This window comes from Malaclemys terrapin, chromosome 4, assembly GCF_027887155.1.
Source record: "Malaclemys terrapin pileata isolate rMalTer1 chromosome 4, rMalTer1.hap1, whole genome shotgun sequence".
In the NCBI taxonomy this organism is placed as follows: Eukaryota; Metazoa; Chordata; order Testudines; family Emydidae; genus Malaclemys; species Malaclemys terrapin.
In genome coordinates this window covers 45832458-45846543 of record NC_071508.1, presented here as the reverse complement: position 1 = coordinate 45846543, position 14086 = coordinate 45832458, and the positions used below count along the sequence as shown (strand labels likewise).

The following is a 14086-nucleotide window of genomic DNA, read 5'->3' as shown; positions in this document are numbered from 1 at the left end:
AAGTCCTTGTTAGCTTGCACAATGTCCCTTTGGACGCAATGATCTCTCTCATTGTACGGCTCCAGATAAGCCTTTATAGCTCGCCACCACTGCTCTTCAGCTCTCTGCCTCCATATCTCCCACACAGACAGATATTCCCTGCTACACCTGCAGGCTGAAGCTACATCCCTCTTCGGATACCACGGGCTTTTAATCCTGTATTTACATCCCCTTCTTGCTCTCAATTCACCCTGCGTTTCCACTGCAGCTCCCTCATTTCCTGATCTGTTTGTTATTGTGTGTAATGCAGTAGCACACCGCGGCCCCATTGTATGATGTGCTGAGGATTTAATATGAGCTATAGGAAGCTAATCAAACTCATGGTGAGAAACAGCCCTGGAGCTTCCAGTCTAATGGAACACAGGATTGGAGGGGATAAAGGTGAAACAACTTCCCCTCTGTGTTGTGGGACCTTGGGAACAGACCTCCTGACTCCTAGGCCAGTGCCCTACCCTCTAGACTACATTACATCCTCATCTCCTCTTTTGATTATGCTGAGCATAAGGATTTAGTATGAGAGAGCAGCACATGCAGAATGACACAGAATATGGGTGCTGGGTGGCACTGTGAATTGATGGACTGGCCTTTCATTGTTGGACTCCCGGAAGCTCTATTTTCCCACCACAGATACAAAGCAGCTGCCACTGACAGCAAGGGGATTTACTTGCATACTGCAGCTAGAGAAACAGACCCCTGGCTTCAGATCCAGATTAGATCTCGGTTATGAGTTGGCTTGTTATTTCCTTTGCTAAGTGGATATCATAAAAGCTGCTACACAACACTTCTGATCTTTATGAACATCTTGAGAGGCCCTGTTGCTGCTGGCTCAGTAAGAAGATGCAGTGGCAGAAAGGTCTGTGGAAAGTTCAAACAGTGCTCGCATGCATTATGCCTAGCTCAGCTGCTATGGGTTTCATAGACAATGAATTCGTCCACAATTGAAAAAAAAGAAGACGACGACAACAACAGGTGATCCCTAGAGAGAATGAGTCCATGGTCTCTGCCCCATTTCCAATAAGAAAGGTGTCCATATTACAGAAACCATAATCACAGCTGACAGAGCAACTGACTAATCAGCCTGCCAAGGACTGAACTTCTGTACCTGTTTAATGGAGAAAGGGCTTCCGTTTTTACTGCTGATCCATATCCTTCACAATCACTGACCCATCTGCTCTCAGTTTGGATTTCTCAGTGGTTTGAGCAGCGGCCTGCTAAACCCAGGGTTGTGAGTTCAATCCTTGAGGGGACCACTTAGGGATCTGGGGCAAAATCAGTACTTGGTCCTGCTAGTGAAGGCAGGGGGCTGGACTCGATAACCTTTCAAGGTCCCTTCCAGTTCTAGGAGATAGGATATCTCCATTTAAAACAAAAAACAGTTGGGCATGGTTAAACAGCAGCGTGATAAGATCAGGCTGGTGAGAGAGCTGGCAGTGGCATGGGGACAGGGCAGCCCAAACAGTGAACACAATACAAGTGAGGCAGCTAAAGCAATGGGTGTGACTTGTGGTACCGATTGGTTTACTCACTGAGAACTTGTTCATCCCTGAATCTGACCTTTGGTTTCAGTAGAACTTGCACAAACTTGTAATCGTTAACCAGTTCCCCCATAATAGTCCTGTTATTTTTCAGGACAGCGTTCGAAAATGCTAGACATCTACTGTAGTAAAGGATTTATTGTGCTGGCAACAGACTGTAAAACCTGATTACACGACGCTGAGGATTGCCTAAGCCAAGTTCCCATTGATATAAGCACTTAGGGTTGGGGGAGGCACAAGTCTTGCTGGAAGATATCAGCTCTGGACGTGACTTGAAACTATGTCACACAGGGCAGAAGTCATGAGCAGTTCAACAACCCTTCTCAACCCCCCACAGCATGTTCTTCTGTCCAAATGACCAGAGGATGGGGCGGTGCAGGGGGTTTGAACACACTGTTCAAATCTGCCCTAAAAATCAAAGAAATGTTTATGACATTGGCCCGTTTCCATCTAATTAAGTGATGATCCAGGGGTAGGTTCACCCCACAATGAAACTGACTGAGCTGGTCGAGATTTTTCAGACATCTTTCATTGAAAGATGGCCTTCTTTCAAACTTTGAACTTTTTGCAAAAATTTGTCTTCATTGACACCATCCTTCTTGCACAAAATTTTTCAGAATATTTTTATCAACATTTTATTGAAATTTATATCAGAATCATTGTTGATATTTTTCATTCACTGAAAGCCTATGTTTGAAATGCAATATAATTGATAATGATTTTTTGGGCAAAAAAAATCATAGAAAGTTTTCACAAGAAGTGGAAAATGGGTCTATTTTGAACTCCAAAACAACTTCAAAATTTTGAATTTTCCCCCAAATCATTTTCCCCCCCCCCATCTGTAAAAACAGAGCTGCCATGGGGAGGGGGCGCCTCAGGGCGGAGGAGGGGCGGGGAGCTGCCGCAGGGCTGGGCGGGTCGGTGCAAGGTGGCGAAACTTCCTTGCACCATCCCTGAGTAAGATATGATCCAAGTTGTGGTTTTGGAAATACATAGGGGGTTTCTGCTGATGTCTGGTAGCTTTCCTGCATCTGAGCTGGTTGCACTTGAACCTATAACTCCTTCCGGGATTTCCCTATGATGTTCCTTCAGTCTCTCTTTTGCTCATTCTCACCCACCTCTTGCATTCAGACTTTTCTGGGAAGGATCAGGATGCTGAAAGGGTCCTGCTTATCAAAGCTCATTTTAAAACCTCCAGAGTTTGCCATATATGTGAGGATGGAGGCTTTAAACAAAGAGATCCGGGTCTCTTCTCTGCAGCAATCCGTCACGGGCACCCAGAGAGTTTACGGTCTGGCTTGCCTACCGTGATGCTTTTGATGCTTAATAGCTGTCACTAGTGATTAAACTGACAAAGAGCAGGGTTGAGAGCAGACAGCCTTGCACGGTGCCTCTGCTCAAGGCACACTGTTCTAAGGTGTGGAAAAGACAAGGGGATAGGAGATATAAACAAAAGTCTAAGCAAATATTTAATGGCATAGCGGAGACTCATTCCCAATTATACAAGAACAAGGGAGCACTAAGGCAACAGATAAACAGGAAACACTTTTCTAAAATGGCACCTCTTGCCATTAACCTATGGAACTCATTGCTATAGGATATTATTGAGGCAATCAGTTTAGTGAACTATTGTTCTTCAAGAGCCTAAGATGTGCTGTATATTGATAGGGTACACCTAACTACATTGCAGGAGGGGGAACTATAAACATCTAACTTGTAACAGGACTTGTGCTCCTAAGTCATTTATGTATTTTTGCCAATGCCACCCATAATGTCAGAAGCTTAACAGGCTGTGGGATTCATTACTTTGGATCAGTATATTGGGGGAGATTGCCAAAGACACAGAGATGTGGTAGGCACCCAGTTTCTATCTGTGGTTTTGAAAATCTCCTGAACATTGGATTTACTCTAGGAAGCAGGTAATACCCTATCATAGCCCAGTGGAAAGCAGGCCTGATTAAGTGAATTTACTCTACTCAGATCTTCCTGGCACCCAAGCCCCTATGCCTGAATATGCTGCCAAGTCACTCAGTAGTGCATCAAAAGGCTTTTGGGGGGACCGTGGGAGGGGGTTGATGGGGATAATGTTACATATTGTGCAGAGATGCTGTTAACTTGTTTGAATGTCATGGCAGCATGAGAAAGAGAGAGAGAGAGTATCTATAGCAGAGGACATGACTGATAACCTTGTCTTAGATCTATGTGGGTAAATAAATCCCCTCTCCATCCATGTATCAGAGGGTTGCCACTTTTCACAAGACTTTCTGCTCCCAGAGTCATTTAGCAAACACATGATACTGTATTCCCTAAAAACATGAAAATGCCAAACAGGAGTTATTACTACAGAGCACTGATAGCAGAGGAAGAGATGATCCCTTACCTAAGGACTTTAGGCCATTAATTTAGGTAATTTAGACTGATTCAGCTCTCATCATTTTTTACATTGGTCTGACTCCACTCATTTCAAAGGAATTCTGATTTATACAGGTGTAAGAAGACAATCAGGCCCTTAATTTCGAGATTAAACAGGCGAGAGAATTAAGAGATATAAGGTCCTGAATTTCAGAGATGCTGAGCGTCTGTAACTCCAGTGAATAGTGTAACAGGATACCAGAAGATGGTCCAATCAAAGGAGTCCAGATTTTTTAAATGCATTTCTTTTACTGTGGGTCTTTGCAGAAAAAGTGTGTTTTGAAGAGGGTGGCACAAGTGGATTGGCGGCAGCAGGCACGGGAGCAGGAGGAAGTGAGCTCAGATGATGTACAGTAGCTGGAGCCGTATTGTGAGGGTGAGGCAAGAAGCTGCAACCTGCTGTGGTAGGTTACAGCAGTGTTTGAAAGTTGAGCTTACTTTCAGGAAAATGAAACTAATGCCCCCTGCCCCTTTGCTGTTTAGTCCTTTTGACCTCACATACTTTGTGTAATGATGGTGTGGATCTACATAGTATGATGCTTTCTTTCCTTTCTTTGATGAGCAGTGAAATAATTAAATGTGTTGACATTTAAAGTATCATCATTGGCATCTGGTTAGCACCCATTGACATGAACAGAGCATCTCACACCTCAGAGCTATTGTTTCAGGCTCTCGCAAACTCAGGTGCAAACATCTCTATAGCGGTTCAACTCACTTCATGTTCTGAAGGTTTTCTTCTCAACCATACCAGCTAGAGACTGGAGAACAACAGGGAGTTCCACCCACGCCCAACACTTTGGGAAACAATGGGCAAGAGCAAATCAATAAAGTGGTCAGTGACAAGGCGTGTGTTGTGATCAGATAATTAGAAAGAAGGGTGATTGTAGCAGCATAATTCTGTATCGAGTGGAGGGGAGTAAGATGAGTTTCAGGAAGGCCAGAAGAAGAGGAAGCTACTGAAGACAAAAGTAAGATCAGGGCCCGTGCTACCATTAAGGCAAACTAGGCGGTTCCCTAGAGCGCCAAGATTTGGGGGCGCCAAAAAGTGGTGCCCCCAATTTTTTTTTTACAGCATTCCTACGCCCCCTCCCCGAGCATGCGGTCGCCGCTCCACTTCTCCTGCCTCCCAGGCTTGCAGCGCCAATCAGCTGTTTGGTGCTGCAAGCCTGGGAGGGAAGGAGAATTAGAGCGGGGGCGGAGCGCTCGGGGAGGAGGCGGAGCAGAGGTGAGTGGGGGTGGGGAGTTGCCGCACGGCTCCCCAGGGAGCTGCCATGGGGGTGCCTCAGGGCGGGGGGGGGAGCTGCCGCAGGGCTCCCCACCCTAGCTCACCTCTGCTACGCTCCCTCCCTGAGCACGCCGTTGCTGCTCCACTTCTCCCACCTCCCAGGTTTGCGGTGCCAATCAGCTGTTTGGCGCCGCAAGCCTGGGAGGGGAGGAGAATTAGAGTGGGGGCAGCGTGCTTGGGGAGGAGGCGGAGCAGAGGTGAGTGGGGGTGGGGAGTTGCCGCACGGCTCCCCAGGGAGCTGCCATGGGGGCGCCTCAGGGCGGGGGGGGGGGGGGCGGGGAGCTGTCGCAGGGCTAGGGGGGTGGGTGCAAGGTGGAAGTTTTGCCAAGGGCGCGAAACTTCCTTGAACTGGCCCTGAGTAAGATATGATCCAAGTTGTGGTTTTGGAAATACATAGGGGGTTTCTGCTGATGTCTGGTAGCTTTCCTGCATGTGAGCTGGTTGCACTTGAACCTATAACTCCTTCTGGGATTTCCCTATGATGTTCCTTCAGTCTCTCTTTTGCTCATTCTCACCCACCCTGTATTCTACTATGAACCAAACAACTACTCCTCATGCTTTTTATCTTCCATAATTCCCTTTATTGCTGTGCGATAGAGACATAAAGGTAATAAACCTCTTAAGAGGAGCGGAGATGTCCACCGGTTTTATTTTCCCTATTGATTTTGTATCATTTGGATACCAGTACGGAAGTACAGAATAATAATAATAAAAAAAAACCCATGCCCTGTCTGCAGTGTGTAGTTTTATATAGCACCTTTTTATGCTACAAGTGCTTTCCAGAGTAACGTAGCATCTGGACAGGCAAATGTAGCAGCCATTATGCATTCAATATGAACTCCTAAGAAACCTAGAACGACAGCAACCTCCTGACTCCCATATATTCTGAGGAGAGAGAAACATAAATTCTGCACTTAGCTCCCTACGTTCTGGAGCATTCTAGTAGAAATTCTGTATCATCTTATGGTGAATTTGTTTTATTTTTGTTTTTATGACTATGAATAATGTAGTCAATACAATAGCCCCTCCATTATTCATTCTGATATTAAATTCTATTTATTTTAATTTCTCCTCACATTATAATATGCTAAATGTTATCATTAGGATTCAGAATTAACAATCTAATAATATAAATGGGGTAGCTCCCACCTCTCCAAGCTATTCCTTCAGGTTTTCTGCAGACACCAGTGCATTGGTTTACATTTGGGTCACAGTTTTAAGTTTTCCATTGGAACCCTGAAGGCAAGAAACCTGATTCGTTAAAAAAAAAAAAAAAAAAAGAGGTTCATAGATTCCAAGGCCAGAAAAGACCATTGGGATAATCTGGTTTGACCTCCTGTATAACACAGGCCATAGAATTTCCCCAAAATAATTCCTAGAGCATCTTTCAGAAAAACATCCAATCTTGATTTAAAAATTGCCAGCAATGGAGTAGAATTCTACAGAAAATCACATGGCAGCAGAAATTTTCATCAGAAATGTTTTCCGGGCCCAAGATCCAATTTCTGGTATTTTATATATATATGTGTGTGAGTGAGTGAGAGATACAGATATCCTTCCCTCTAATGAAGTGTTTTCTTTCCTCTTTAACACCTAGCTCTAGCACAGTCTCATCAACAGCTTGGCCTATCGTCAGTTACTCAGTGGGCTGAAATTAACCTAACATATTAACATGTTTGCTTTTGTCTAATTTTACACTTCAGAAACAGCTGTTGAGACTGGCAGCCACTTGGCCCCCTCAATCCTGGCAGTGCCTATTGCCCAGCATTAGTGTAATCGTTAGAGCTTTAATAGCAGCATTATCTCCTGCTAAAAGGGTCACCACAACTCCAGGCAGAGCTTCTGCAAAGCGAAAACAGGCTACAGGTGAAATGAGATGGAAACTGCAAACTGTTGCTTCTATCTTAACCCTCCTAAAGACCTGTTGACACTGTGCAGAGAGGACTTAATGTGCCTAGGCAGCAAAAATTTTGGCCAGGGCATCGCTGAGAAGGTGGAGCTCTGATTAATTTCTGTGTTGTTCGGACAAATGCAAAAGGATATAAATACAGTGAAAGGAGGATAGGGAAGTCACTATAAAGCAACTCTTGCCTCTCCAAGCAGACCTCATTTCTTCTCCTGCTGCCACCTAGTTAGGTAAGTCCATTTTCCTCTCTATCACCATCATCTCAGCCTCTGTGTTTTTTTTCCCAAGCCCTTTTCTTAGGAGAATGTAGTGCCAGTGAAAGGTGTTGGCTTGTGATGTTCATAGCACAGGTGGGCAAGTGGGAAGAGGTGACCGCGGAGGCTCAACAGTGAAAGTCCATCTTGAGTGTTTTCCCCACAAAATATTCATTGCCAGGGGCAACCTGCTAGAAGGGGGAGAAACCCACATCTAAATGCAGGCTGAAATAATAATAATAAAAAAAAACCAGCTCCTTATAATTGGGCGTTGTGGGCTGCCTCCTTATCCAGGCCCTGGCTGAAATGCGTTGGTAGGATGGGTAGGGAAGCTGGCACCGCTGTGGCACATGTTGTACCTGTTCTATGGATAAGCAGAAGCTGCCTGATCAGGTCTGTTTCACCCCTTTGTGTGCACCTTGGGATTAACATGGCAGAAGACTGCAGCATTCCATTCAAAAGACTATGCCCCAGATCCTGGTGTGTGCAGTAGCCATCCCCTAACTAGCACCACATGACTAACATAACTAGCCATAGAAGGGTCATCCTGCTGTAGGAGGGTCCTCTGCTGCTGCAGAGGTGCTGTTGTGGCTCCTACAGTACAAGCCCTCTCCCCACCAGCGCTGGTGTAGGGAATATGACTGGGGTTTCCATATGCCCCACTGAGCCCTGACTGCTTTGCTGCCCCAGGATTTGGGGAGATAATAGGCATTCTTCCCCGAGGCTCCAAGCTGTGGCTGATGTGCAGGAGTTAAGACCAGTTCTCTGTTATTTCATACTCAGGCATTTAGGGTCCAGTCAAGTTCTTTGGGGGAAGAGGCCAGGGGGCGATAAATTAGACATGAGCCATTTTCTACTTGACTGGGTTCCATACGTACTGGGTACGAGCTGTTTTTTTAAATGTATTATTATTAATGTAATATCACATGGGAGGCACCAAAGTTTCCCTGTGACTGGGATTCATAAAGCACCCTCTCACCCATGCTTCTGTGGGATTGTTAGAGGGGCCCTTCCATCACCTTGCATTGACTCTCTTGCCAAAAGAATTAAAGGCTTTAAGATGCACGACGACGTAAGTCTCATATTAAACTCTCTCCTACCCACCCTCCCTGTCTCTAGCTCATTCTCCCCCTCACTCTTTGCCTCATTTTCCCCCTCCTAGCTTTCCTAGGTCTCGCCCTTCTCGTCATGGCTCTCTGGATCCGATCACTGCCTCTCCTGGCCCTCCTTGCTCTTTCTGGCCCCCCTATCAGCCATGCTGCTGCCAACCAGCACCTCTGTGGCTCACACCTAGTGGAGGCCCTCTATCTGGTGTGTGGAGAACGGGGCTTCTTCTACTCTCCCAAAGCCCGACGGGACCTCGAGCAGCCCCTAGGTAAGTCAGTTCTTTCCAGCAGTCCCACTTGCCTCCCCTGCAGCTCACATCAGCTTCTTTCCCTTTGCAAACCACTTCTCTTTATGCAGGAACTCGCAGGCTATGTATATATGTGTAGGAAGCATGTTGCTGAATCATAGTGAGAAGATGCTTCTCCATCACAGGGTGGCTGGTGAGGAAAGGGGAAGTCTGTATTGCAAGTGTTGGCAGGGAGAAAACTAGGGCACAGCATGTCTTAATAGTTCCATCTGTCCGTCAGGGCACGCTGTTGAAATGTTAGCAGCCCTCTTCTCTTCAATGGAGCAAAAATGTATGAAGCAAATAAATGATGCTAATTATTATTATTATTATTAATGTGTATTGTGGTAGAGCCTAGCGATCCTAGGCCTGGATCTGGACCCCATTGTTCAAATACTGGAACATCAAATTTCAAATGAAGCTTTTAAAAAAAACGCAAAGGCTGGCTGGGTGGTCCTGCAGTAAAGCAACATGCTGTAGGAATTATCACTGAAGGCTCACACTTGTCTCCTCCCTTGGAAAGCAGGGGCTGGGAACAGTGCCATTCCCAGCTCCTGATGGGCTCATAAAGTGCTTCATGCTGCCAAATGGCTGACATGGAAGTGGTATTGACAGGCACCACGGCTCTTCTCGGCCAGTTGGCTGAGCACAAACCATCTGAAGGAAGGACAAGGCTTGTCTACATGGTAGCCCAAGATTTCAGGTGCATTCCAAGGGGAAGAGAGGCTCCTCCATTCAAAAATGTCATGGTGTCGAAATCAGGAGCTCACTTGGGTGCCAGTGGCACTGTAGAATCTGCCTGACTGAGGTGCAGAGTGAATGGGCTTGTTTCCAAGCTATTCTGTTTGACAGTAAAAGGACTGGCTGGAAAATTTGAATTGAACAGGAAGCCCCTTTGTGCTAGGAGATTTCCAAACATAAAACAGAGAGCCCCAGAGAACTACTAAACAAAGACAAACAAAGAGCCAGGAGAAAGTGATGCAATAATGGAAACGGTCACAATTTTTCCATGTAAACTTTTGTAGTTGTACAATTGCTTTTTTTTTTCTTCCAAGCAAAAATTTTCATTTCATGTGAAGTTTTCCACGTTTTTCATTGAAAAGCCAAATATTTCTATTGAAAAAATTTCAGTTAATCAAAAAATTGGAATTTTTTTTTGTAAAAGTCCTCCATTTCCCCCAAAAAACTTTTCACCAAACATAAATATGTACCATGTTCCAGTCATCCCTAGGCTACATGCAGCTAGTGAAGATGAAAAGGCTATTCAAGATTCAAGAGGCAACACATCCAACCTCACAACTAACATTTGCCCACAATCCCTTGGGCAGTGTAGTTGTTTGCTCAGGCTCACAAGATGAGGACCTTCTGAGATATTTGCAATTCCAGCCTAACTCATCTCTATGTAACAGAGCAGCACATTTTTACAATAGTCTATTACCAGCCAGGCACCTCATTTAGCTCAGAAGATCTTTCTCCATCTCTACAAGTCCCCCACAATAATTCCACACCCTCTCCCTTTTAGTATTGCCAATACCCATCAGGCATGGCCCCTCTAATGAATTACAGAACCTGGTTGGAACATGAAATACAGGTAGCATGACCAGATTGCAAGTGTGAAAAATCGGAACACTTTTTCTTTTTCTTTCCGGGGAGCAGGGTATAGTTGTGTATATAAAACAAAGCCCCTAATATTGGGAGAGTCCTGAGAATATCGGGACATCTGATCACCTTAAATACAGGGTCTCTATATGCTACAATATTAATAAAGGGAAAATAAATTCAGTTTCCCCCTATTTTCCAATCAGCTCTATACAGGAAATGCAGATCACTATAAAGAGGTACCCCAGCTGAGATAAAACAGTCAAAGGTAATTCTATATATAATTCCACAAGGTTTTCTTCTTTTTCCTGGCAGTGAATGGCCATCTGCAGAATTCAGTGGAAGAACTGCCATTCCAACAGGAATACCAGCAAGACAAGAGGGGAATCGTTGAGCAATGCTGCCATAACACCTGCTCCCTGTACCAGCTGGAAAACTACTGCAATTAGAGGAGACAAATATGGAGGGGAGTGTGTGTCTGTGTGTGTGAGAGAGAAAGGCACTTTCGGTATTGCACCTTTAAAGCAATTGAATAAAAATGCTGTGAATCTACTCAAGGAGCTATGTAATTCATTATATGTTTGCCTCTGGAGCCTACTCTATGTTTGTTTCAGGAATCCAGAGTCTGAAAAGTCCTTTGCAGTCTGATAGGTCTGAATCAAAGGGATCAGAAAGGAGTGGAGTCACCCATTATGTAATAATGCCTTTACCCAACTCAGAAGACTTCTTGGGAATCTAAAAAGCCCTAAAAGCAGAGAACGCAATGTTGAACTGGGCATGTCAGGGTTAGTAGTAGAAAACTACCATCAGTGACTTAGCGATGGGTGGTAAAAGGGGGTTTAAGATGAAGCATGTCTTGCCAGCAGCTTATTCTCATACCATCTCCATCAACACTTGATACTGACCAACTTTCTGTAGGTCCATGGTCCAAATATAGAAGGACTGCTGGGAAAATGGAACTCAGGTAGCAGAAGATAGCAGGGCTCAGGCTGCTATAAGCAAAGAGTGGAGTCATCTCTTAACTATAACTGGTTAAATTAATTATTATGAACAATTGATTAAGTGAATCCAGCCCTCTTTCTGTATGCAAATTGCCCACAAGTAGCTCATGGTTATTAAAAATGTGTTTGTTTTTCAACAGTCTTTAACCAATAGTTGATATAAAGCTAATTTCAGTGAAAGGAGTTTCCCCAAGCCATTTGTAGTGAATACTCAGTGTTCAAAATGTGCTGTTTGAGCTGTGCTCCATGTGGAACATGGAATTGTTTCTGTTCCTTGCTGGGATTTCCCTGACCCTTATAACATACTGCCCCTTCCACTCAAAATAAGTTGTTGCCTCACAACATGAATTTCATTTCTTGATTAATCTGATCTCAGCTGCAGCCCTGAAAGGCACCTACACCAAACTGCCTCGGTTCAATAAAACAAACAAGGTTACCGAGATTCAAATGCTGTATGAGTGGGAGACCATTCCCATCTTATTTTTGCACTCAGGGTGTTTAACTTTAATGTTCCTTTTTATGGGGTGACACTGCATTCCCCCCTGTGCTCTGCACTAAACATCCTGCTCTTATCCAGAGAAACAAGTGGGTGAGGTAATTTCTTTTATTGGATCAACTTCTGTTGGTGAGAAAGACACGCTTTGTAAAGGACATTTAAGTCCACTCAGTGAAAAGCAAGCACCTCAAGGTGGCTGCATCCATTTTATTCCTTCCTGTATCTCCACTGAACTGTTTTTTCATTTGTTTGCAGGAAAAGAAACCCAATTCTTTCCTTTCAGAGACAAATTCTGATAATTTCACTTGGAGCTCAGTAGATGAGGGAGGCTACTGAGACATATTAGGGCAGGTCTTCACTACGGGGGAGGGGGGTGTCGATTTAAGATACGCAAATTCAGCTACGCGACTAGCGTAGCTGAATTCGACGTATTGGAGCCGACTTACCCCGCTGTAGGGACGGCGGCAAAATCGACCTCTGCGGCTTCCCGTCGACGGCGCTTACTCCCACCTCCGCTGGTGGAGTAAGAGCGTCGATTCGGGGATCGATTGTCACATCCCGACGAGACGCGATAATTCGATCCCCGAGAGATCGATTTCTACCTGCCGATTCAGGCGGGTAGTGTAGATCTAGCCCTTCCCTGAAACAAAACAATAAATGGTCAATTTTAAATTGCTGATAAGCAGCTGTTTTATAGAGCATCCTCACTGGTCTGCAGGCTCACAAGCATAACTTGCACTACATGGGTTCTACCTGTACATGCCTCCCAGAGATTCAGATGCCCCATCCTCACCCTGTCCCCAAGTCCTCTTCATAGAACCTGGCCCAAAAGATGTCAGAACTGCTGTCTCCCACCAAGGGATCACAGTAGCCCACGTGCCATCTTTTAATATGTTCCTAGAGTACAGCTCCTAGTTCCACCACAATCTCCTAGTTTGCCAGATTCCACCACAATCTGGCAAAAGTGGTGACAAGTTCAAGGACTGGAATAGTGTGGGCTTGTGTGGGTCACCTTGGCAGAAGTGCAGGTGGGAAGCACACCTGCACAAAATGGAAAATCAAACAGCATGAGACTTTCCGTCCAGTTGACCTCTTCCTAGCTAGGTACTTATACGGTCCCTATCATTGTCATATCTGACCGCCTCAGACGTTGATTCATTTATCCTCACCATACCCTGGGAGGTAAAGCAATGTTGTTATCCCCATTCTACTGATGGGGAACTGAGCCACAAAGGATTCAAGCCCAGTTCTAGTGAAAATCCCTTCACAGGGACAGGATTTCACCCAAAGAAATTCAATGATTTGCCTAAGGTCATGCAGGATGGGGGGTTAATCCAGTGCCTTAACCCCAGGACCACTCTTGTCTCAGCATCTCACTCCTACAGCTGCCACCATCCTGGGCTAGAAACAAATCTCTTTGGCCTCTATTCTATAGAGCTGTGGTGCCTGTGGTTGTGCTTGGGAGACTCAGGCCACAAGCCCCAGGCTGGGGAGATCTGACGAGATCTTTGCATGGCTGTTCCACTGAAAGCAGCAACTAGCTCCAAGCCAGGCTGAGTATCATTTCATTTGTTTGTAGGGAAGACTCTGGAGAAGCACTTATCATAGCTATGCTAATGCCGAGTGAGCTCACCAGGATTCAGATTATTGCAATAAAAATACCAAGAGCAATTACTAATGATAAGGCTGTTATTTAATTAAATTCAGGCATTTAGCTTAAGTTCCAGCAATTGCACACTCTCCATCATGCCAGAAGAGCAGCGCTAAACGGAGCCACAGAGACAGAAGAGGGATTCTGATGCTGACTCGACTCGCAAATGTGGAAGGCCAAACAGCCCAAAGGAGGAAAACTTCATGAACAGAGAGCCTTGTGAGGCAGACTTTCCTCTCCTCAGTGACTGGATTTAGAGGTGCCAGAGTAGTTCTTTCCTTAGAGAGAAACACAAATTGGCGTCCCCTTAGAAACAGCTGAGGAAGAGGCCTGCTTAAGTGAGTCTTGTCCAAGGTCAGTCAATTGTGACCCGGAGCACAACACAGTGTCACTTTTCACCATGAACCTGTAGGATCTGCTGTGCTTTAGAGGGAAGAGCTCAAGTAGTGCACACTTGCTGCAGAAAGTGGCATTGGTAATTCAGCAGGTGGCACTCTTCCTTTGAAATCGGAACC

General features: G+C 45.2%; 1 protein-coding gene across 2 annotated transcripts; it reads left to right on the top strand.

Moving 5' to 3' along the window:
* Window positions 1-7334: 7334 nt before the first annotated feature.
* On the top strand, window positions 7335-10975 carry INS (insulin). 2 transcript variants are annotated; one of them, XM_054027176.1, is made up of 3 exons: window positions 7335-7407; window positions 8551-8806; window positions 10739-10975. In XM_054027176.1, the coding sequence occupies exons 2-3, from the start codon at window positions 8620-8622 to the stop codon at window positions 10870-10872; spliced, it is 321 nt and encodes a 106-aa protein (XP_053883151.1). In that variant the 5' UTR covers window positions 7335-7407; window positions 8551-8619; the 3' UTR covers window positions 10873-10975. The 2 variants fall into 2 exon arrangements, with proteins under 2 accessions (XP_053883151.1, XP_053883150.1); XM_054027175.1 differs by having other exon boundaries at window positions 7345-7407; window positions 8594-8806.
* Window positions 10976-14086: the final 3111 nt, after the last annotated feature.

Coding starts and splice junctions, on each gene's coding strand:
- INS (XM_054027176.1), top strand. CDS start 8,620: ATGGCTCTCTGGATCCGATCACTGCCTCTCCTGGCCCTCCTTGCTCTT. Junction 8,807..10,738: donor GGACCTCGAGCAGCCCCTAG/GTAAGTCAGTTC, acceptor TTTTCCTGGCAG/TGAATGGCCATCTGCAGAAT.